At 36.2% G+C, this 25,853-nt stretch overlaps 2 protein-coding genes across 2 annotated transcripts in view; both read left to right on the top strand.

Moving 5' to 3' along the window:
* Window positions 1-1,272: 1,272 nt before the first annotated feature.
* On the top strand, window positions 1,273-12,616 carry LOC6652909 (solute carrier family 46 member 3). The gene is made up of 5 exons (XM_023181321.2): window positions 1,273-1,569; window positions 10,159-10,580; window positions 10,648-11,049; window positions 11,105-11,848; window positions 11,923-12,616. The coding sequence occupies exons 2-5, from the start codon at window positions 10,180-10,182 to the stop codon at window positions 12,236-12,238; spliced, it is 1,863 nt and encodes a 620-aa protein (XP_023037089.1). The 5' UTR covers window positions 1,273-1,569; window positions 10,159-10,179; the 3' UTR covers window positions 12,239-12,616.
* Window positions 12,617-23,544: 10,928 nt separating this feature from the next.
* LOC6652910 (netrin-B) overlaps window positions 23,545-25,853 on the top strand; it is a 62,549-nt gene continuing 60,240 nt past the window's right edge. Inside the window, exon 1 of the mRNA XM_023181382.2 lies at window positions 23,545-25,372. Coding sequence (XP_023037150.1) covers window positions 23,725-25,372 — 1,648 coding nt within the window. The 5' untranslated portion in view covers window positions 23,545-23,724. The remainder of the gene's footprint in view (window positions 25,373-25,853) is intronic.

Genomic DNA, 25,853 nt, shown 5'->3' on the forward strand with positions numbered 1-25,853 from the left:
TTCTTATTTAATCATCCTCACCTTTCTGTTTAATTTTCCCAGAATTATGGACGTGAATCTAGGGGTGAATCTTGGGGGTTTAAATACCTCTCGAAGTGTCGATATTTGTTATATTTTTTTGCTTTTGAAGTGAACCTCCGAAATGGTCGAACTACTTCAATAAATCCTCAAACTTATCCAAAGCTCTAAATTTTTTTTATTAGACACACCCTCGAAAATATTTTCCAGCTCTGTCCATGCTCGAAATGATTCATTTTCTTTGATGTATTCTTTTACTAAGTAGCTCTCACTTATAGTTGAAAACAAACAAAGGGCTTTTAACTTAAAATGCAGTTGGTTTGCTTTTATGGCTAGTGTTAGTTACTTACTAAGAAACAGATGCACAAAGTTAAACAGTTTTATAACTCATTGTGATCTATGTGACTGGACAAGTGAATTACCATTAATTTTGCCTTAATTAGTAAAACAAAACAAAAAATTTCCCCTAATTTGTGTATTATATTTATAGTAGATTTTGTGTGGTTAAACCCAAAAATTTGTATATTTATATAAAATGATTTACGCATTTTAACTTGGCCATAACTATTGCTCTAATGTGGTTTCTAATTTATTGTTATTGACAACTATCGAATAGAATAAAGGAACAACAAATATAACTAAATGCCAGTTTATGTAAGAAATTCGTCCTTACATCATCATTAAGTAATGTAAGTGACCTAGTTTTTTGTGATTTTGATTACAATTAGTTTATGGTGTCCTGTAAAGTTAAGTGAGATAATGCAAAAGACCTTCATAGAAATTGGAATGCGGAAAAAACCTTCAGGGCGTTATAACTGATAGACATAAAGAGGTAGGTAGCTTCTATGTTATACATATATACATAGGTAGGTATATATGGTGATAGTTGAAAATTCAACTGGAATTTGACAATTTCTTTTCATTCGTTGTTGTTGTTGCTGCTGCTTATCGAACGTCAACGTCAACGTCAAAGTCTGCGGCGGCGGTTGTAGCGCGGCTTTTGACAACACGACGCGATGATCGTGGCAAACGAATGTGAAATGTGGGAGACACAGAAATGTTGCCGTGTTGCTGTTTCTAAAACACTGTTTTGTTGCTGTTGCTGTTGTTGTTGTTGTTGTTGCTGCTGTTGCTGCTGCTGCTGTTACCGTCGTCGTTGTTGTCGACGTCGCGTCGTCGACGGCTGGTTGCAGCGTCGCTCATCAAATTCAATACGAAAATTTAGTCGCTGAGTTCAGCTCAACGTCGCTGGTTTAGACAGACACACATAATCCACAGATCATAAACTAGCTAGATAGTCTCTATATATCGTTTAACTAGAGTGAAGAGCAGCAATTTATCTTACAAGCTCTTACAAGCCGCTGGACCAAAACAAAATGTTATTTCAAATTGTGATTTAATAAAACAAAAATCCAAAAAAAAAAAACAAAAAAAGGAAAAAACAACTTACAAAATAGACAACTCCAAAAATATTAACGTCAATAAGAAAAACTTTGAAAAAATCCTGGCAAAAATTGAGAAGAGAACCCAAAATAAATACAACTATTGAAAGTGAGTGAGTGTGTGTGTGTGTGTGTTTTTTTTGACGCTGTGTGTGAAGTCGTTTTGACTAATTTCATTAAAGACATGTAAATTAAATCAAATTTGCTTTCATTTGTATAAGTGTATGTGTGTGTGTGTGAAATTTTCATGGGCGTAAATAAAAAGGGAAAATAACAAAATAAATTAAGTTATTATAACAAGTTAAACACTTCAAAAAAACATATGATTTCCAATTGTTTTAGTTAGCCAAATTAATATTAAATGACCAATTTATTGGCCATCTAAATCTTCAGTTTTTGACTTGTTGCAATAACTTTCTTTTTGAAGTTCTTTATTAACCCTTTTGATAAAGTAACTTTTTCATCTTAAATTTAGATAGCTTTTGGTTACTTTAATTAAGGGGTTACATTTGAAAGGTTTTATTGAGTGGTACACACATACATACGTACGTATACATAAACATAATGAAACATAAATATAAAGAATTTGTATACCCTTATAATGAAAATAGAAATGGACTATAAATAGAAGAAGCATATTCCACCACGTAGAGTATATATATTTATGATCAGCATAACAAGACGAGTCCTCATAGTCAAGTCCGTCTGTCGTTTGGTCATACTGTCCGTGTGTCTATCTATTTGGAGCAATGCGAACCCATCTTGAATTTGGCTTGTGGATCGTCTCTCTATACCACAGAAATTGCTCAATTCAGTTATAGCCGAACCGAGCATCTATAACCAATATAGGATAGATGGCTCAATAATAGAGCTTTAGGTAAATAATAGTGTTATTATCCAAGTAATAGTTTCAAAATTAAACATTGTAATGATAAATTCCATCTATAAATTTCTTTTGTGTGAATTTGTTTCTATAATTACTTTGGCCAGTAAAAGTTGTTAACTTCTTATGCTATTTTTATTAAACTAAACTAATTAAGTTCACATAATGAGCTAGAATTCTGTAAAAATTTAATTAAACTGAATGACTATATTGTATATGTACATATGTACCTATCTGTCGGATAAATATTTGGTAAAATGACATTTAAAGTCTTTTCTTTGGCTTTCGACTTTCTAGCAAAAGATGAGAATGTCTTAATCTTAATCATTAAAACAAGTATTTGTTATAGGCAAACTCTGTCATCTTTTTTCTATGTGTTAATCATTTCATTAATCAGAACGAACAAACATTTGAAAACTATGTAAATTCACAAAGAAAAATTGTGGTGGGGGTAACCCTTCCCCCACTTTATTGCAATTCGACGCCACTGATAATTTTCCCAGAGTGTGTTTGCATGTTACATGAATAACAATAGCAAAAAAAAAATAAAAAAAAAGAAAAAACAGATATATCAACTACAACAACAGCAGCAACAATAAGAAAAATATTTAATATCATTACAAATAATTTTAGGCATTTAACTAACCAATTAATTTAATTATAAGTCAAATGCTTAATTTAAACAAAACGTTTTTTGTTTTTGTTTTTGCTCAAGTTTTTTGTGGGTTTCTTTTTGGCGATTTTCTTGTTTTGTTTGTATTAAATTTTTGGGCAATGCGGGGAGTGGTGCAAAGGGGGGAGAGAGAGATCAAGCGGGTGGTTTTTGTTTTGTTATTTTTTGTACTCAAAAGTCGTTAGTTTGTTTTTTTTTTTTTGACATCTTTTAACTATCTATTTTTTGATTTTTTTTTGTCTCTTACCTATTTATTTATTTGAAATTTCTGTTTTGTTTGCTTGTGTGTGTGTGTGTGTGTGTGTGTGTGTGTGTGTGTGTGTGCGTGTGCCACTATGTGCGGGTGTGTGTGTGTGTGTGTGTTTCCTTCCATTTGTTGTTGTGTATTGCCGGAATTGCCGCCGCAGCGAATGTCCGGCTTGTGCGTTTGACTATTTTTAGAGCTCTTCATTTGTTGTAGTTTTTATTTTGGCATTGAATTGTGCATAAATACGAGGGTCAGTCCATAAGTATTTGCATTAGTACAAGTACAGTTGTGTATGAGCATTAAGCAATGATCACTTAAATACGATTTTTCCCATCTACTTGTAGGTTGACAAATGATCTGATGACTTTATTATACACATGCGTGCATATAGATATAATCCAGAGAGATCAAGTGGCAATTAGTTAACGCAGAACATGAAACAATATAGATAAGCCAACTGAGAGTGTGAGAGAGAGGGAGGGAGGGGGAGAGGGATAGAGATTTCAACATCAAATTGTTGATAAAAATTATTAAAGAAGAAACCTTTTTGGCGTATTCAAGCATGAAGCGACTTATTCAGGGAATAGCCCTCGTTAAAGGCCAAAGAAAAGTATTCGTGTATTTATTTTATTTAATTTTATTATCTCTTTTTTTTTTTTTTGCCAGCTAATTGTATTTAATTGTTTTCAATTTAGGCTTGGACTAAAGCAAAGTGTATGTCGCACACACTCAAAAGCTTTGACTATAATGTACCTGTATACATATATATATAAATTTCTTTATATATATATTTTGTATTTGTCATGTCATACACACTGCCGCCCTCTATTTATTTGCTGTGACAGACATGCAATTAATAACGTAATGGGTAATTTGGGGCAACTTTCCCCGTTGCCCGTCACTGCCACCCATCATCCACCTACTACATCCAACTCCTCCATGTCACCACCCCCCCACCATCAATCCCATTCCCCGCAGGCGTCTGACCATCTCACTTACATTTTGTTCTGTTGTGTTGTGTGAAAAGTTTTGTCAGCAGCCGGAAATGGGCAGAAGCAAAACAAAAAAAACAAAAACCAAAACAAAACAAAACGCAACAAAAAAAGTTGAAAATTATTATAGTTAGTAACAATTTTCCATTTGTTTTATTAACCGCCACTCAATGCTCATCATTTATATATATGTGTATGTATGTATGTGTGTGTGTTTGTTTGTGTGTGCGTTTGTTTGTGTGTCTGTGTGTGCGTGTTTTCTCCAACCACAAAATCTGTGAAAAAAATTAATCAAATTAATTGTCATTGCTTTAATTTGTTATTTATCTCTCTTATATCGTTTTTTTCTTTCTTTCTTTCTGTGTATAATTTGTTTGACAATTCTCCCAAATCAAAGAGATAGAAATCAAGAAATTTTTAAATTATATAGGTTTCTATTTGATATTGATAGTCTAGTCTTTAATTATATACCCCAGACTGATGTGTTCTGATCAGTAGTTTTATGTCATGCTTAGAGTCATTCGACTTAACTGAGAAAGGGATATATTTATCTGATCTTAGACTTAATAGTGTAGACTAATTTGTTCAAAGTAATCATTTAAATTTGTTAGATAAAAATATTTTATATAGACAGAAACTATGAGAATGATGAAATAATTATTTGGGTCTTTATGAAAATAAAATATAATAAACTAAATGTTAAAAATTGTTATTAGAACTTTTTTAATATTTCACACAAATTTGTTCAAATAATCATTCAAATTTGTTGATATATATTTTTAAATTATTACTTCAACTTACTAAATAACAATATAGTACATAGAAGGAAAAGATATATGTATGTTTTCTTGTGATTTAAAATAGTTATTCCCGAATTTCATACAACTTTTTCAGAGTCATGTACTTATTAACCCGACCTCTTTTCAATCGCAGCCAGTGGCGGATCTAGAGATATGGGATTCCCCCAAAAAATTTATTTATAAATCTAACATTCATCTTATTTTCAAAGTAACTTAAATTACAATTTGTTTGCTGTAGAAATTCCAGTAGAGATTTTGAAGTATTTAGTTTCAAGTTTATTTAAGACGCAGTTTGATTAGTTATTATCCAGATCCATAAACAACAATTTCTACCAATTACTAATCAATCAATCGGACATTTAGTTTGTACATTGTGGCTAAATTTGAACCCCTCAGCAGGTTAGCTGGCCGTCTCCGCCCTTTTGCCTCTGTATAATGCCCTCCCCGGCCAAAAAGGGCAAAACGCATTTAGCTATGATTATTATTATTATTATTTCCTGATGGAAATAGATAGCAAATAGACCTTGCAGCAATATAGGAAATGCCAAAATAGGTGATTCGTTGGTGAAACGTGATCGATTCGATGTTGTAGAGTCAAAACGGAGGGTGACCTCAATTGCAATCATGGTAAAAAGAATATATGTACATACATAATTCATAATATGAACGTGTGCGTTTCTGATGTATGTAGAGAATTGTTGAAATTTTTTGTTTGCATTTTAGCCACGACAATTTGTGTTCGCATCGCTGTTATCTGTTTTAATAGGGTTCAACGCACGTTTGGCGAATTATGACTGTGTCGGAGCAGGCAATGAACTGAGCGTATAGGGCCTAGAGGCTAGGGGCTAGTGTGGCTAGCAGCATGTGTGGGAGGCCACTTTCGGCCAGTTGCAATGAACAACAACAACTGGTTTTTGGCATACAAGTGACATCTTTTGGGTTGACAATTTCTACTTGATAACAAGTTTTTTTGTGTGTTTTTGCAAAACAAGATGCTATTCGATTTTACACAGTTTAACAAATTTTCTTCAAGATGACTTGTAAAATTTTCTGTAATTAGTTTAAGAGATGGTGTGAAAAGAATCGCTCCCCTCATCACCCTGAGTAAAGCGTCCCCAGTTCACTTGGTGATCAGCAATGTGAATAAAAGTAATTAACGCACTTATAATTAAAAGTGAGGCAACTTGTTTGCTTTCAAAGTTTAAATGAAATCACTTTACTACTCAACTTGAACCACAGGCGGCTTTATGGGGTTTGCCCCTTAAAGTATGCCATAGGCTGAAAAATATTCATTATTTTCAAAAATATTATGTCTTTTTAAATTGTCTATAAGGATTATTTGCTTTAAATATAATTTTATTTTTACATATGTTTCAAAAAGAGAACTGTTTTATTACTTATTGCGTACTTTAGGGGGCCAAGTTCTCTTATATCACATCCCCATGCTTTTAGCTTGATCATATGCCCAAATTACAATGTGATCATATATATTATTGAATAAAGTTTAAGTCCTAATAGTTAAGATCGTTTACGACTTTCCCCCTCAAAAAAAGTATTAAACAAATTTGGTCATAATCGAAGTTAAAGTCTAACTTATAGATTAGATGCAAGTATCCAAGTTCAGCGTAAGAAAAACTGCCAAGGTAAAAAACATATTAATTCACTCTGTGTTTTTTGTAAATAGTGATTCAATTGTGTCTTAAAAAATAAAACCAACTGTCACAATACTGCAATAGAACTAACTACCAATTGATTACAAATTACTGATTCAATTCTATTTAGCAAAGAGCTGAAAACCCAGACCAAGTAGTGTAGAGTATATCTATGAATAAAAGACAATCGAATATAGATCTCTAGATCGATTCGTGTGCGAATTATGCTGATCAAGAGAATAAATAATGCCCTTATCCTATATATCATTTACGGGATACAAAACCCTTTTAACTTACCGCCAAATTATCTGTCATTAGTTACAACACGTTTATCGTCTACTATATATGTACATACATACATATGTAGTAAATATCGCATGGATCTCGTATATAGTCTATGTATGAACATTTGCATTTCCTTTGAAATAGACTAAACTACAAGTAGAGAAACCAGCTGCAATTAGTCGTCTTAGGCCAACTGATTTTCTGCCTAAGCCAAATGATTCAAATGCAAATTGCTTCGAGTCATTTCATTTCATTCCATTTTCCATTTCTATTCCCTCATTTCTATTTCTAATTTTTTACAATTAAAGCCAATTTAGAGTAAACAAAAGTAATGTTTCGCCAACACCACACCCGCTCCCGATGCGGTTTCTTATTCCTCGAATCCCATAATCCCCTCCTCCTTGTTGTTTCTACCTAGCCAACAAATGTGAACAATGCACAAAGCGAAATAATCTGATAAGTTGATATCCACTGTATGAGAATATATATACTTATATGTATATATATATATGGCAGAGCAACAACAATTGTCATAATTAACTCAAGCTTAAACTAAATTTTCGTCTTTTTGGCCGACTGCGTCATCTCAGTTTTTCTCTACCCCCAAAATACCTAATAGCCTCCCCTTCATTCGTTTTTTCTTTCATTTATTTTCTTTCTTGTTTTCGTTTGTGTGTGTGTGTACGAGTGTGTGTGAGTGTGTGTTTTTTTTTGTGCTTTTGTGTATTTTTATTTTAGGCGGAAGTTGAAAATTAAAAGTGGCTAGCAAAAGTGCACTTTATGGGTCGCTGGTCGTTCTATATAGAGACACACACACACACACACAGACAGAGATATGTACTATATCTTGGGTACATGTGTGTGTGCGTGCGACAGTCAAGGTCAATTAGCTTGGCTAAATTTTTGTCACTTGCTTAATGGGCAAGACATGTCAGCCGACTGAGTGCTAACTAACTGAGAAATTAGCAATCAGTTAGCAGTCAATGGTCATTAATTATTTCATATTTGAATACTATAAACAATAAAGAAAATCATAAATGCATTTCGCTCTCAATTTTAGATATAGGTATATCAAATTTCTTTCAACTATCATTAATCTTTATTCATTCAATATTATTATTCCAGTCTGAACTTTTGTTGTCTTAACCTATCTATTTATATATCTCTCATTAAAATCACTTTTTCCGATCATAAACCATAAATTGTGATTTTTATTGAAACTTTTTAGCATCTATTATGAATAAATAAATGTATATATAATCAGTAATTAAAAAGTCATAATTAATTTTGATAACAAGTGCAATAAACAATGATTTAAAGTTCAATTACTTTATTAATGAGTTATATAATTTTAAATTTCCTCTCTTTTTCTTATATGTAGAATATAAAGCATTTAAAATTATTTCAAGTTTAAGTTTTTATAGCTCAATTATTGAGTATTACAATGTAAATAGTATTTTATGATTTGATTTTTACATGTTTATTAAATTCTGTATAAAAAGGGGATAACTTCTACTTTTTAATATGTCCACTTAATCTCTTTATAGATTCCATAGACAAAAATAACTCAATTGATAAATGAAATTTGTAAAATATTTGCTGAAAACAGGCAAATGGAATTAAAAAAAAAAAAGTAATCTTTGGTATACAAAAATTGTTGAATTATCATATCAAAAGTCATTTTGCCGACTTTTGTTGACATTATGTCTGACAATGAGTTTTTGACTGTTTGTTGATTATTTTAACTAGATTTATTCGAGTTTGTTCTACTATTTGATTTGGTTTCACTTCTTTCGTTGCCATCTTCTGTCATTATCTAATTAGGAATTTACTTTGGTCTTATCATATCATTTTGTCTTGGGTTTTCCTTTTGTCCCAGCATCACGACGACGACAACGATGATCATTATTATCATTATCGTCGTTGGTCGCTTGTCAAATAGTGTCTTAATGAAACATGTTCGAAACACACATGATAAAGTTAGTTTTCATGTGAATTTTTAACAAATGTAATTAAAGTTGAGTCGTGTCGAATTGACTTGAGTGTTGCGTTGCGTTGCGTTAAGTTGGCTTGACTTGAGTTGAGTTTGCTCACAAAAAGGCCTTTCGATTTGATGATGATGATTACTCGTGCCTTTCGTTTTATCTGCGCTTGTTTGGCTTGAAAATCCCATTAACAAGAAACAAAAATTACTTGTAATTGTTTTGCCAAGTGCATTTTGTGTTTACACTTATGTTTGTGTTTTGTGTATTTTCTGTATATTCTGTATTTCTGTTTTTGTATGTATGTACTGCTATTTACACAAGTGCTGTGGTTTAGAACAAGCCACCTAACTATTTGTACCTTCCCTCATCCCTCAGCTCAGCTCAGCTCCCATAATCAAAGGCATTAAACCCGTATCAATGCATTACTATTGTGCAGAGCTCAGCTGATAATTCGCGCTAAAAACATTTGCGGCATTTTGAAGATTATTACAAGTGTTTCTTTATTACAATAGTTGCAAAATGTTTGCTTTGGGTGAATTTTTTTCAACATAGTCTCACAAGAAGATGTAGTTACATGTGTACATACTTCAATTTCTAATCATAGGGAAGAACCGAACCAAATAAATAGCAAATAGAAAAGTTTCAGTTGAGTATTGTTGGAATTTTTTGAAAATTTTCAACTATACTTTTTTGGAACTTATTTTTGGTTAATCTGCCTTTTGTACATACTATATTTTCGCTAATTTGCCGATTTCTAAATCTTAATCATGATGTTGTACGTAAATTGGTCAAATTTCAGTTTTTTTCTAAGGTTTAACAATTACTTTTTGATAAGAAAACCGATATTTGAATTTGGAAAATCGTTTAAAAATGTAAAAGACTTAGAGATTTACAAAGAAAGAGTAATATATTTGAGAATATTTAAGAATTAGTTTAAATAATCTTTGATGATTTCATCTATTTCCCTTAGACAATATTTTAGTCATTTTCAAAACGATTTTAAAAAGTTGTACCTCAATTTAAGCGAAACTTAGCATACTTTAAAAATGTCAAAAAATTGCAAATTTTGCATGCATATCTCTCTAAAAACATATAAAAGTTAAAAAAAACAAATGAAAACTTTTTGGTTGCATACTTTTAGGCAAATGAACTGATACCAGGTTTTTTTTTTTTTTTTACAGGTGAATTGAAATTCACGCATTATGTCACCAAAGGACGGCAGCTTGGATTTAACTACCAAGCAAAATAATAAATTCACATCAACCATTAATCATGCGTCACGCCCACCAACAACAGCCAACGTCACGCCCACCGCCAATGCGTCCTTGCCGGAGAAAACCGATCCCGATATGATGAAAAAGAACTCCTCGACCGCTTCAGCGGTTACTCCGCCAACTGGAAAACGCACCTGGCGGGAGAAACTGCGTTTGGTGGCCAACAATATCACTGTCGAGCCCATTCTGGCTGCCTACATAATGCCCAGTGTCCTATCCAATTTGGCAACACAGAATCTCAATCTAGAAAAGGCCTGTCGTGTCAATATGAACTACGGAGATGTGGTTTGTGATGCTCTCACACGTCGCCAAACAGCCAACTATACGATGTGAGTAGAGAATGATGAGAGAAAGACAGGGGAAGAGATGAAATGAATTCAAAATTGTTTTTTACAGGGAAGAGGAAACTGTTCAGCAAATGGTGGCACGTATGGCTGCATGGAAGACAGTGATACAATCTATGTTTCCCTGCCTATTGATCCTATTTTGGGGCTCATGGAGTGATCGTCATCGTAGGCGCAAACCCTGCATTCTTATACCAGTTGTGGGTGAATTTCTGGGCGTGGTTGGTCTAATGTTATGCGTTTATTTCGAGAATGCTCCAATGGAGGCGGCGGCCTTAACTGAGGCAATATTTCCATCGTTAAGCGGCGGTTGGTTCACCATGCTAATGGGTGTCTTTAGCTATATAGCAGATATAACCACCGAAGAGGAACGTACCCTTAGAATTGGTATACTCAATGTTTGCTTTTCTGTGGGTGTACCCATTGGCATGGCATTTAGTGGAGTCCTGCTCAAGTAAGTGACAGAGAGAGATTGAGAATTTATTTGTTATATCGTCTGTCTTTTTCAGGCAAATTGGTTTCTATGGTGTTTTCTCAATATCGGCCGCCTTCTATGTACTTGCCTTTGTGTATGGTTTCTTTTTCCTAGAGGAACCAGTGGCACGTCCCGAGAAAAGTGAAATACCACAAAAGAGTCTGCTGGCCGATTTCTTTGACAAAGAGCATGTGGTGCAGACATTCCGTGTGGCCTTCCAGAAGGGCGAGAATCAACGTCGCAAACGTGTCATACTCCTGATGATTGTCGTCATGGTGATCATTGGACCATTACACGGTGAAATGGCCGTATCGTATCTGTTCACACGCTTCCGTTTCAATTGGTCTGAAGTGGAGTTCAGTTTCTTTTCCACATATGCCATGTTCACGGGCCTGATTGGTGTGATCTTCTGTGTGGGTGTACTCTCCCATAAATTGAATATCGATGATGCTCTAGTTGGTGTCCTATCGAGCACATCGAAAATTCTCTCATCGTTTGTCTATGCCTTTGCCACATTGCCGTGGCACATGTATCTGGGTGGCCTGGTGGAGATATTCAATGGCACGGCATTCATAGCGATGCGTTCGATAGCCACCAAGCTGGTATCGAAGGATGAATTGGGCAAAGTGAATTCATTATTCGGTGTGGCTGAAGCTCTCATGCCCATGGTATTTGCACCCATGTACACGACATTGTATGCGGCAACATTGAGAGTATTGCCGGGTGCCTTCTTTTTGCTTGGTGGAGGTCTTACAACATTTTCGGTGGTTATTTTCTTGTAAGTTGTTGTTGCTGTTCTTTATTTTTCAACTTTTATCTAATGATTGGTTTTCTGATTATCCCCTTATCCAGATGGATGTACCGTTTCCAGTTGAAACAGCGTCGCCGTAAATTGGCCCGTCCAGATGCTGAGGAAAATGCCTGCAATGCTGTCAAGGATCCCAATGGCAATATCAATGCCATTGAGGCTTTAGCCTTGGCCAGTGAGGCAAAGGGTCAGTTGAATGGCATCATTTCCAATGTGATACATGAGTCTTTGGTGGAGCATACGCCACCAGTTGCCAATGGCATTGATAATCGCGGCTATGTTCAGGATAATCCAGAAAAGACAACATCAACAACAACAGCGACGACGACGTCAACAACGGCGTCGACTAAGGATTCTTAGACTCCTTATATAGTCCAAGTTGGCTGTTAAATATGTGAATTATCCTGTACCTTTATTTGGGAGGGGCAAACAAATTTCATTTTTAGTTCTGAACTGAATTTTGACCTTTTGTTGGTTTGAAAGTCCGCTTCCTCCCCCCTCCCAAACCTTATCCTATGTGTACATTATTTTATTGTATTGTATTTTTTTTTTTTTTTGTATTATTTTAGCCTTAAGTTGCTATATACATATATATATAAACCGATTTTCCCTTATTAATTGTTTGTACTCTTTTTTTGTTTGTTTTTTTTTTCTTTTGTTTTCTAAATTAATTTTTTTGTTAAATATGCTTACACTTAAGACCACTTTAAAAGTATTGAATAAATTTAATAACGTCCAAAACAACACCAACAAGATTTTTGACCCTGAAAGACAGAAGGGCAATCGCTTGGCCCCAGGAAGTGGGACGGCGGAAGTGGAACCGAGGCCAGGATATGCATTTTCGACTATTATTGAACAGAGTAATCAGTTTTTGTGGCTACACATACACACAGACACAACCATGGACACATAAATGAACTGGTCCCTGATAATTGCTGCACAAAAACGGATGTTTATCTGGCATGAAAAGGATACTCGACGTTTGTCATGAGTTTCATGGTTTTGTACTCCATTCGGCTTATCGTTGGTTAACTTTGTGTCACACTATGCGAAATTAGGCTTTTGCCTCCGACCACTAAACTAACTGGAAACGGTTGGCCAATATTCGCTACTACTATTGATGATTGAGAGGATTTTTGTGTGTGTGTGTGTGTGTCGGTTGTGGGTGTTATTTTCCTTCCTCTGTTTTTTTGTTGTTTTTTTGTTGGTCTCAGAGCATTTGCAGTTCGTTTAATTTCCTGCCCCTTGTTGTTGCACATTTCGATGACCGCATGAGGCACTGGCACGTACTGCACTTGACAGACGACAGACGACAGAGATGGAGAGAGATAGAGAGAGAGAGGGAGGGAGAGTGCGTGGTAGGCGTGGCAATGGCATCATCCTTTGGCTCATCCTCATTCTCAATGTTGTCGTTGTCTCGCTTGCCTTTTAATTACTTTTTGCGATATTGACTATATACAAAAGCGCACGCCGTTGCGTTCCCCTTCTAACGCCCACCTGGCCGATGCCATGCCACGCCTACTCTGTACCAAACATCCTCAAAAAAAAAGAAAGAAAGAGATAACGCCTCTCTACCCTCCTTCCATATCTATATAATTGGGGGCGGCCACTTGTGATCATGCCGAGTCAACCTTTTTGTTTGGCAACAAATTGAGAGAAACTCACCAAAAGAGACACAATGTTTCAACAACATGTTGCTAAACATTGTTGACAAAACATTCAACTCTCATGATGTTGCCAGATAAATGTGTTTTTTGTTTGTTTTTGTTTCTTTCGGCTGTTGTTTAGTAATTTGATATTTAAGATGAATTTTTGACCCATAAATAATTGGAGTAAACAATGCGAGCACAACGAATGCTTTTAGCCACCCCCCCCCACTCACAAAAAAAAAGGGGTATATCAAAATAATGGCTCCAAACTGAGCCTGAAGTGGGATGAGACAGACGAGAGAGGTGGTGGTCTAGCCCTAGAGGGGCTTCATGGCTTGGGCTTGTTGTTGCTCTCGGGTCATAAATCTAAAAAGAGCTGCATTTAATCTGGCTTAAACACGCATTTTCTTGACAATTTCACAGTAAACATCGACGTTAAACATGTCCCAAAGTGCGTGAAATGGACGGGAGGGGTTGGGGGGATTCAAATAAGGCAAATGAATTGACTTTGGTTGAGGAGTTTGGGAACACAGCATAATTAATATGCGATTTTTTTGATGTCTATAAATCTACAAATGATAACATTAAATCAAATGCAAAGTGAAAAGAACTCAAGCAGGCAAAAAGAGAAAAGACAATAAGGAAGGCGCAGACGAGGAGGAAAGGAAGGCGCATACCAACTTGGTTGGCCATCAAACGAGTTAATGAAGCGGAAGGCACAACAAAAAAAGAAACCCCTCCTCACACACACACTCACACACACTCACTCACTTACAGATGGGAAGAGAGAAAAAAAAATCCTTAAGGAACGCAGAAAAAGTCAAGCGATTTGACCGTTAAATTCCACAAAAGGCAACCCCCAGAGAGGATTTTGGATGCCCACACCCATACACACACGCACACCCCCCTATACTATATAAACAAACACACACTTGGCTACACAAACTGGCACACACACACACACTCGCCTGCCCACCCACATTCACCCAGGAAGCTTATTTTGTCTCTTGACCTCAATTTTGCTTTTGGTCTAGGCTTTCCCTTTCTTCTTTCTGTTTCTGCTTCTGTTTCTGTTTCCGTTTCCGTCTCTTGACTTCAACTTCGATGCCAAATGCTAAGTAGTTTCGCTTTTAGTGCAAAATACTTCCTACTCCGCAATCTTCCTCACACTTTACCCCACTTTAACATTCGACCATCATTGTGTGTGTGCTTTGATATTTGCCCCTTGAAGTAGCAAGAAAATAAAAGTTACATTCGACTTAAGTGATAGAAGTTGGTGGGTCTTCATGAGAGTGTGTGTGTGTGCGTGTGTGGGTGTGGGTGTAAGCCCAAAGGTTCAAATTCGAATTTCAACATTTTTTTTCCTAGTTAATTGGCTAACAGTAAGAAACTCTAAATAACATTTTAAGGGCAAAAATCTTGGCAAAAACAAACAACATGAAAATCCGCAATATCTTTAAAATTTATTCTAGAATTAGTTAACAGTAAAAACGTATCTTAAGTAATATTCATTGATTAATTGGAAATTGTTTTTGGAAAGAGACTATAAAATGCTCAGACCAAACATTGGAATAATTTCTATAAACCGTTTCCGGTAGCCATATTACCGATTTGCTAAAATAAAATTTCACTAAGAAAGCCTTTTTTGCTTCGCATTTACCTCAACTGAAGCATTCACTCTATTAATGCATGTGATGATGCCTTAACCTCATTCAGCGCTTTCCAAAAAAATAAAGAATAAAAAAAAATATATTAAAAAAGAAACTTGAAATAAAAAACTTCCGCTGTGATGATTCCGATTTGGATTTGCCTCATTCACAAATGCAAAAATGCAGACAAAATATGCCCAGGCAGAGACAGAGACGTGGCGACGCCTGCGCAACAGTCGACTCGACCGTTTCCTTCAGTTACCTTTTCTCACCATATATGCCCCGTCCGCCCGCCCAAACACTCCAGCGATGCCTCCCCCCCACCTCCTCGTCGTCAAAATTTTCAGGGGCTTCCTTAATGCTCACAGCTTGCCCAGCGGCATGCTCCCAATAAGTATAAACAAAACATAACAAAAAAAAAAGCAAAATATAAAACAGAATTCCAGTTGTTCAAAAAAAACAAAAAAAGTAATATGGAAATCTCGATTTCCAGTTACCCTTTAACATAAGTCAATCTACGGACAACTAAACAATGGGAGTAATTAGAGTTACAACTCGTTTGTATAAGAAGTAAAACAATGGAAACGGAACAAACGCCGTTGTTATCGATAACAGAAAGCATCAGCATCAGCATTTACGGTGGTCAATATACATATTTCATCAAGGTATTTTCCTAAGGCAGGGGGGAATCGAACAAGTCCTACGTTCTATCCACGATTTAAATGGCGCTACTTAGTAAGCAATGTTATAATCACTGGAGCTCTAAACGACAGTTTCCAGCTAGGTATTAAGTGTGAAACGCTGGAAATGAAACGAACGCTGCTGTTATCGATAACACCCAGCATTAATTTGATGTCACTTAGTATTATCACTGTCAGATTAGCGATATAGCACGGCGCTATAAGAACTCTGTTAAGAGATGCTTAAAAAACTCTTGAAAACGCCTAATTTTGCGGATCTGTAAGTTAGCCAAGTTTTCACCGATTTTCAAAAGTGATATATTATTTTGAAGCTATTTTGATGTTATCTATTTTTGATGATTTGAAGCTCTCTTTTTAAGAGACAAAAAATGCAAAAGAAAAGAAAACTATAATTTCAAGAAGGTCTATTTTAGTCAATTCTATTTTATATTTGTATTTGTAAGTTAGAGTAATGTCCTTCTGTCTGCAATCGAATTTTGCGAACTAAATTTTTGGCCAATTTTCGCAAATCATTTTTCAGAAATTGCAATGAAAATAATGTTTCTTCCAATTTGCATTATGAGCCCAAAAACTTATAAGTATTTAGGATTATTCTTGCATTGCTATAGTACACGCTTTGGCTTTAATTCGACTCTGGGTAATGCACGTTCAGTCAGTCCTTCGTAGTGGGTATAGATTATTATAGAGGGATATTATTCTTTACTCACCTCTATAAACATCTGCGGTCCACTTCGGTGGCGATAGTTAGATGGAAGATTTGCCTTAAATGATAAAAGGAAAAGAAAAAAATTTATTGATTCTACATTGATGTAACTTAATATACCCTCGAATAATTTACGTTTACGGGGTATACATATACAAAGAGGAAGAGGTTGGTGGGGGGAAAGCTTCAACCTTTGTCAAGCTGCAATTTGTAAAGGCCGCATTACGTACCTACTTCAGGCCCCCGTCCCCCCTACTTCTCCTCTCTAGCCAACGACCTACACCTCCTTCACACCCTCCGAGGAGATCCACAAAGCTTCCGTTTGACTGGCCAACGGTTTCACCTTCTTCCTTCTGCTCTCCTGCCCACCGAATCTGGACCTACTCGTCTCGTCTCACAATTGTTGTCGTTGCGTCCGCCGTTTTTGGGCCTTTTGATTTATTGTTTTTGACATTTTTTTGTCGTCGTCTCGCATTTCTTTAGTTTCAGTTGCTTTTCAAGTGGTTCCCTTTCCCCCTTCTTCCCCTCCTCCGTCTCCCTTCTCACACTTCTCCTGCTCCGTCTCGGTCTCAGTCTCGGTCTTTGTCTTGTTATGTTTTATTTATAACGGATTTGTTTATAAATATTTATGTATATAGGAGAAAGAGACGCACAGAGTCGGAGGAAATGAGAGAGAGATAGATTCCTTCGTTTCTTTTATTTTTGTTGACCTGTTGTAGGTTTTTTTTTTGATGCTGTTGATTTGGGTTGATTTTCTTTCGGTTTATACATAATGGAATTTTAATTTCATTTGCTTCCACACACACACACACACACACACATACACAAATGAAAACTTTCAGTTTTTCTTTTCTTTTTTTGAGCGAAACCTGCCAAATTGGAACCATGACTTCAGGGGCAATACCAAAAAATATATAAAGAAAAAATATGCAAAAAAAGAGAAGTTGATTTTTTTTTTCTTATTTTTTACTTTTTTTCACCGGGAGCAGGCGCAAAACATCTAATTATGACGCCGGACTTGAAGAGTGCCGCTAGATGACGGCGTCCGACCATCATAATAATTAAGATGACCATGATGATGATGATGATGGTGGTGATGGTTTTTGGGCGTGCCTGGTTTATTGTTGAGTTGAGCTTAGTTCAGGCAAAATGAGTCTCTCTGTCTAACGGTGTAAAGTGAAAATTTGCCAAAAAAAAAACCTGTGAAACTCTCTTTTCCAGAAGGCATTTTAAGAGCAAAACGAAAATTACTTGCAATTAGTTCAATTACCGCTTAGAGGTTCAACATCAAATAACTATTGATTAGCTAGTTGAGAGAAATAAGCCACAAACAAGTGACTTCTAATTCAATGGAAGTTCGTTAGTCTTAAATGACTTATTCCTTTTTCTCAAATTCTTTCAATTGAATTTACAACAAATCAGGTAACCTACGATTTAGTTAAAGCTTTAGTTCGTGAAGGACTTAAATAAATATTTAAGTTGTGAATGTCTAGAATGTTTTTTTTTTTATATATTAAGTTACTTCTTCGAAAAACTTACTTTTTTTTACTTCTTGCATCTTACTAAAGATGAAAAAAGTAAAAAATTATTGGAAATATTAACAATTTAATGGGGAGGCCAGGAAGTCTCGAATCGTCCAGAAGTTAAAGCCAAATGTTAATGATTGAAATAGACAAAGGCATATTTTACTTTTGATGAAAGAATTTCAATCGAAATCATTTGAATATGACCTACCACAGTGGCAAATCATTGTGAGACGAAATAAGGAATTAACACTCTGAAAACTGCGATTCAAGAACAATGTTCCATCCAAGATTTTTGATTTTCCCTTTCAATTGCCCCAAAACGATGAGGTAGATTGTGATCCCTGGCAAACAAGTTTCTTATTTTGCTTCAGATCTTAAGATTTTGGCTCATCGAACTCAATTTTTCTAAGGTTATCACCATGAAATGAAATGAAATTTTTCGTAAAATATTTTGTTGGTTATTGTTGTAGACTCAAATATTTCATTTCTTTTCTAACATTAGACCACAAATTAAACAATTTATTTATCTTTCTCAATTTACCTAAGCATAGCTCAATCGTTTTGCATATTACAAATGTTTCTATTTGTTAATTATATATATATATACATATACATATACGTATATTTGTACATACATTTTGTGGTCAGATTTCATAGTGATTCAATTTACTGCCAAAATGCTTTAGTCGACTTTTTGGTTTAATTTCAAATTTCAATTCATTTTTGTACAAAAAAAATAGAACAAGAGAAAAATGAAATTGTTTCGGTTTGTTGCTTTGAAAAATATTTGTTAAAATATTTCATAGTTTCATGGTAGAGAAGGTTATTGTTGTTGTTGTTGCTGTTGTTCTTGCCTATGTATTTCTAATGAGCTGTGTGGGTGGCAATGCCCCAAACACACTCCCCAAAAAACATATAGAACCCACTTTCCCTTCCCCCTCTGTCCGACACATGGATGTATGTGTGTGTGTGTAATTTATTTCATTTAAATGATTTATTTATTTTTGCTCATTGCCGTTTTGGAAGGCAGCTTGAATCCAGTTTCGGGTCTTCCTTTTTAGCTCCTTGTTGTTCTTGTTCTTGTACTTCTTGTTGCCAGGACCCTCTCAACATTCTCGCATTGTTGTGGTTTGCTGCCACTTGCCAGAGATGTTGTTGTTGTTGTAGTTGTTGCTGCTGATGTTGTTAAATTGCTTCTGGCATTTGATTTGTACATCATTTTTAACGAAGCATAAAGTTTTCTCGACATGTATGTGTTTGTGTGTGTATGTGTACAGGACACAACCAGTACATACAAATATCCTTGGTGTTCTTTATCTCTCGCTCTCTTCCCTGTTGGCTCACTTGACTCTGCGGTTATTGTACGAGTATCTTTCGACTGGCATCCATCGGTCCTTGTTTCACTTTCTGGTTAATGAGCAACATAAAAAAGTGGCTTGCAGATATATTTTTGGTTTTGCCTTCAGTTTGTTGCCATTGTTCTGGTTGTTGTTGTTGTTGACCAAAACCAAAAATATTCCTTCTTCCCTCTGCCCAGTTTCGGTATATGCTTACATGCATATGTATGTATGTATATAGAACATATCGTTTCCTTTTTTGTTGGTTTCTGCCACTGACAGGATGCCAAATAGGCATTTTCAGTTGCAGGAAATATTAAATCAACAAATTACAAAATTACAGTCACACACACACACACCAACACACATGTACAACGAGATATGGGGAACAAGAGAGATAGAAACAAAATGAAAATGTTTTCTTTCTCAACTAAAAGAAAATTTTGTGTAACTTATTCAAATTTTAGTAAAAGAAACAAGGAACATTATTTGTTAAAATTAATACATTAATAATTATATTAGGATCAAAAATATAGTAATTGAAATATAGTAAAGAAAATTTAAAGAAAACAAACACAATAACAATAAGCTCTAAGAAATTACATTGTATTTATTAAGAAACTTTTTGGTTTTGACAGAAAATTACAGCTGGCAAAGAAAAACAAAAACAAATTTAAAATTTAACAACAATTTTGATTTTAATTTAAACATTTTTGCCGTCATTCGGATAAATCGAGTGTAATTAAATTGGGCTCAGATTTGCGGCATAATTATTTTATCAACGAAAAGTTTTGAATATATAAAATCAATAAAATATAATGTAAATTTTAATTTGTTTTTAAACTTTAACCTGTCTAAAATACTCACGAAGATACCAAAAAAGAAATAGAAGAAAAAGTCATAAAAATTTTGAGAGCTTTTCCTTTAATTGCTTTCGTTTAACAATCTAAAAGTTAGGAACATTATTAAGCTAAAACTAGTTGAGAATTACAAAGTCCAAGAGGTTAAAAAGAAGGCAAAACTCAAGCGTTTGTTTTTATTTGCAATTCTTTTGTTTTTATAGGTGTTTTATTTTCCCGTGCCTTCAATCATATGAAGTGATTCATATATATGTATTTCATATTTTATGTTAACGACTTTCAAAAAGCACATTTTAAGAGAATGAAACAAACGTTGATGGAGAATCGAAGATCTCATAGAATGAAAAAGAATATAGTAGAAGTTAATTGCCATTTCTTGAGTTTACAATTGAATAGCATTATCCGATCTTTAGTTTCCATTCTTTAGTTTTTGTGTTATGTGTTAATCCTCCAATTTGTAGCTGCCTTTCATCTTCCATATCATGACCATTGAAGCATGCCGTGAGCGGTGGCTTCTGCTGCTATGGCTCGATATGTCTTTCTTTTTTGCTCCCTCATCTTAATGTTCATCTTCATCCTCATGCTCTTGCTCATGCACTTTGTCAAGTGGCAGAAGACCCCAGCGACGTCGTCATATCTCAAGTGCAGCAACATCAACGGGCATCACCATCATCATCATCATCGATGGGTAGACTATCGGAAAATCACGTAATGGGCACGTAGGCCAAATATTTACTTAAGCCCAAACCGAAGCAAAGCAAAAGGCAAAGTAAAGCGAGGGAACTGGGAACATTAATGTTGTGGTGGCAAACCAATTGACTTGACAACCGAGAGAAGGGAAATGGAAACGGAGATGGGGCACTGGGGGACAAGGTGAAGGCAAAATCGGTGCTGCGGTGCTGCTGCTGCTGCTAGTATGTACTCTACTGGAACTGCAGATAGAGATAGAGGTGGAGGTGGAGGTTCGAGGTGAAGTTGAAGTTGGAGTTGGAGTAGACAATAACTTCCTGGCTGCAATTGTTTGACTTAATTGCCTGCAACTGCTTCTGCTTCGGCTTCTACTGCTGCAACTGGAGAAGTTCGACATGGACTTTGACTCCCAGCGGATGGTGTAAACAGTAGAATCCAACCAATGTTTGTATGTGTTTGGTGTGCGTGTGTGTGTGTCTGTGTGTAGCAACCAGTCCACCCCGGGTATCCCGGTAAATAAGCATAACTCAAATTGACTTTGCTGCTTTTCGGGTGTTCCCACACACACATACACACATACACACATACACACAGTTCTATTGAAGGCAGGAGGTAGTTGAGGTTTACCTTTGATGGCCGCCTGTGGATTTTTCCTTTGATTTTTGTGAATTTCCCCGCAGCGATATAACAAAATATGAAATTTGGATCATAACTTATTTAATTCGAATGGTTAACCAACAATAAAAGAAAAAATTAATATCAATTATATGGATCACCTTTGATTTGGAAGTTTACATTTGCAATATTAATTTCTACATTTTAATTATTAAATAACGCTCAACGTTTCAAGAAAAATTCACATATTTTGGGTTAACATTTTTAAGTTTTATTTGATTTGTAGCTTATAGATTTAAAAAAAAAACTGTTATTTTATAAATTCTTTGATATTAACGTTTTCAAAATATATTAAAGTAGTTTATTTAGTATTTCTTTTGATAGTTTTGAAAAAGATGCTCTACAATTGTTTAGGAAATTTACGAAAATTTATAGAAAATATAAAAATTCTAGATAATTGTTAGTTTTAAGATTCATTTTAATGCACTTAGGTCCACAAGAATAGTGTTATGAATCATTAAGAATCAGTTTTCTGATCTGAGAACTAGTCATATCATTTGGACTGCTCTTAAATCCTCACCCTTTATATTAGCATACAAGTTCTACTACATATTTTCATATTTATAAGTATTTACAAATTTATTTGTTTACCTATATAAATGGATTTCTCTCGAATAGAAAATACAATAAAAGTCATAAAATGATTTTAATAATAATTTTTTTGGTCATAAAATTAAACATACGAATTAATATTGAGTGTTATTATAATATATGTAAATTGCAAATAAAAAAATAATTTTAAAAATAAGAATTATTGTAAGAATTGTTGTGAGTATTAATGATTTTTCGAAACTTATTTTGGAAATAAAAATCATTTTCCGTCCCTGCTCCAATGAGCTAATTTAATCAAATTAGAAACATTAAATAAATATAAGTTTTATTAATTCATTTAAAGCAATTTTCTAAACAATTGATCCTCTTAAAAGAATTTGTGTAGATACATTTGCGAAATTGGCCCAAACTAAATACTCTGGCAACATCCCATTTCAACATTTGTGGGCAACACAACAGTTACAGAGGGTATAGCGAGAGAGAGCGAGCGAGCGAGCTAAAGAGCGTCAGCAACAAAAAAAGGTTGCCAAACATTACCTACTACGGCAACATACAAGCAGCATCACCATCAAGCAACATCAGCAATGCCAGCAACAGCAACGCCAGCAACAGCGACAGCAGCAGCATCTCTCTTCTCAGTTGCGTACAAACGTTTGCCAGGTGAAGAACAGAAAGCGGCACAAGCCAAAATAACCATTTGTTTAACGAAAACGAAGGCGATAACCGAAGTTGACTTCGCCTACGCGTAAACATTTTCGTTGTTGTTGTTGTTGTTGACACTCGCGAGTGTATTGCCCGTTGGTTTTTCTTTTTTTTTTCTTCCCGTGGTGAATTGTGAGTGTGTGTGCGTGTGTGTAGAGAAACTCAACATCCCACAATATCAGAAGCATCAGGATAATAATTTACTTTTTTTGTTTGGAGGCCAGGCAAAAAGGATTCGTGTGTGCGAATAACAGAACAACGCTGGACGTTGACCGAGTTGCAACGCAGAGCGGAAGATCTAAGAAAACAACAAGATTGTATAGCATATGTAAAGGGGTAAACAGGAATTAAGTTATCAAAATATAAACTATCAGAAGTGAGAAAGAACTGTGTAAGCCTACCTGAACAGAGACGAGATATATATAACCACAACAACAACCACATCGATAACAACAACAAAAAAAACAAAAAAAAACCCGTAAACAGTTAGAAATTTCGACGGGGCAGCTGTTGCATGCCTTCGTACCAGACTGAGTGACGCCGCCGCCACCGCCGCTGCTGCCGCCGACGCCGCCGACGCCGCCGCCGCGACTCGCGTGTGTGTGTGAGAGTTTAATTTTTTTTTTTGCTTTTTCTTTTTTTTTTTTTTGAGTTTTCTATTGTTTCCTCCTGTACGATTCTTGTCGATCCTCGCGCGCGCCTCTCCGTGTGTGTGTGTGAGGAAAAGAGAGAGAGAGAGAGACCGCTTTGCATTGCGGGTAATTGATAACTACCATATAGAAAGTGCTTTCGAGTAGAAACTATGACCGGGCAACGATTTTATCGACTGTACTTGCCCCTGCTCGTCAGCCTATTCCTGATTATTGGCCCGATCTTGACAGCCTCACAGCAGCAGGATCCTTGCTATTACGATGGCAAGCCGCGTAAGTGTCTGCCAAGTTTTGTGAATGCTGCCTATGGCAATCCCGTGATGGCATCCAGCGTATGCGGTGCCCAGCAGCCGGAACGTTATTGTGAACTCCAACGGGATGGGAATCTGGGCGAATGTCGCATGTGCGAACGTCCAAAGAGCAGCAGCAGCTTCAGCGGCAACAGCCACGGAGAATCTCATCGATTTGCTACCTCCGCTCTGACAGATTTGAATAATCCCAGCAATGTCACTTGCTGGCGATCGGCTGGAGTGAATGTGCCCCATGACCCGGATACTGCGCCACCAGATAATGTCACATTGACGCTATCGCTGGGCAAAAAATATGAGCTAACTTATATATCGCTTTCGTTTTGCCCGAAATCACCAAGGCCCGATTCATTGGCCATATACAAGAGTTCTGATTTTGGGCAGACCTGGCAACCCTTTCAATTCTATAGTTCACAATGCCAAAAGTTCTATGGGCGCCCAGATCGGGCCAAAATAAGCAAGTTCAATGAACAGGAGGCACGTTGCATGAACTCTCAACACGATGCCGGCGGTGGGGGAGGAGGCGCTCAAAGATTTGCATTCAATACACTCGAAGGTCGCCCGTCGGCAAATGATTTGGACTCTTCGCTGGTTCTTCAGGATTGGGTCACAGCCACAGATATTCGTGTTGTGTTCCATCGCCTGGAATTGCCGCCACAGCTTCTTCTACTCAATCGCGAGAAGATGAGGAGCAAAAATGCCAACAGCTTTAGCGATGAAATGGATGAAGAAGAGGAACTTGAACTGGACGATCGGGATGATGAATACGATTACAATTTGCAAGATAATGACAGCAGTGTCGGCCATTACGATGAGGAGGAATATGAAGAGCCCAAAAAACATCTCGAACTGGAGGATGATCTTCATTTGGATTATGCCAATGATGGTGGACAAACTGATAATGGTGCCGGGGGAAAGCGTTTAGCCAAACAGAAGGAAAAACAACATTATCAAAGTAAATTATCAGCCACAAGTTCGACCACCCCATCACCAGGACAAGCCGGACCACCCGGATCGCCATCGGATGCAGCAAAGACCACACCATCTGTTGGCCCCGCCAGCAAACAGCAGCAGCAGCAGCAACAGCAGCAACAACAGCAACTGGGAGCAATTGCCACCCTAAAATCGGTTAGCATCGACGATTCCTCCTCCATAACGCAGCATTATGCAGTTTCCGATTTCGCCGTCGGCGGACGTTGCAAGTGCAATGGCCATGCCTCCGAATGTGTGGCAACTATTACCCCTGCCAGCCATTCCCATTCGCACTCTAGTGATCCCTCAGATGATGTCCCAGATGATGATATGCCAGTTCACAGCCATTTCAGGCGACTACCATCTGTCGCCTCATCAAACACAGCGCTCAATGCCAAACTGACAATGACCTGTGCCTGCAAACACAATACGGATGGACCCGAATGCGAGCGATGCAAAAATTTCTACTTCGACCGTCCCTGGGGGCGAGCAACCGACAGTGATGCCAACGAATGCAAGAGTAAGTATCCACTAAATGTAACCATTCTAAGATACCATCATCCCCATCCATGATTCTAATTGGGAACAGGCCAGGACCATAAATTAGTTGTCCATGACACGCGTCGAAAACAAAAAAAAACAACAAAATATCTGTATCCTTAAGCCTCTAACGGCGTTCACCAACAAAAATATTCCCCCATCTCCATACGCATTTGTTTCTTTGATTAATTTTTTGGACAACAAAGAGAAACGACCGACAACAAAAACAAAGACAACAAAACAGAAGAACACACACACCAAAAACCAAGTTAATCGTTAGTTATTTATGGCTGTTCCTTGTATTTATGAGGGTGGAAGGATTCAAGGTGAGGAGTGACAAATAATTGGTTTGTCGTCTGCCATTCGAAATCGAAAAAATGTGTGGCAACGATGTGCAAAGATGATGGCATAAATGACCCGCTGACTTTGACAACACAAATATGTGCAAAAGTGGATAAAGT

Source organism: Drosophila willistoni (genome assembly GCF_018902025.1).
Source record: "Drosophila willistoni isolate 14030-0811.24 chromosome XL unlocalized genomic scaffold, UCI_dwil_1.1 Seg142, whole genome shotgun sequence".
In the NCBI taxonomy this organism is placed as follows: domain Eukaryota; kingdom Metazoa; phylum Arthropoda; class Insecta; order Diptera; family Drosophilidae; genus Drosophila; species Drosophila willistoni.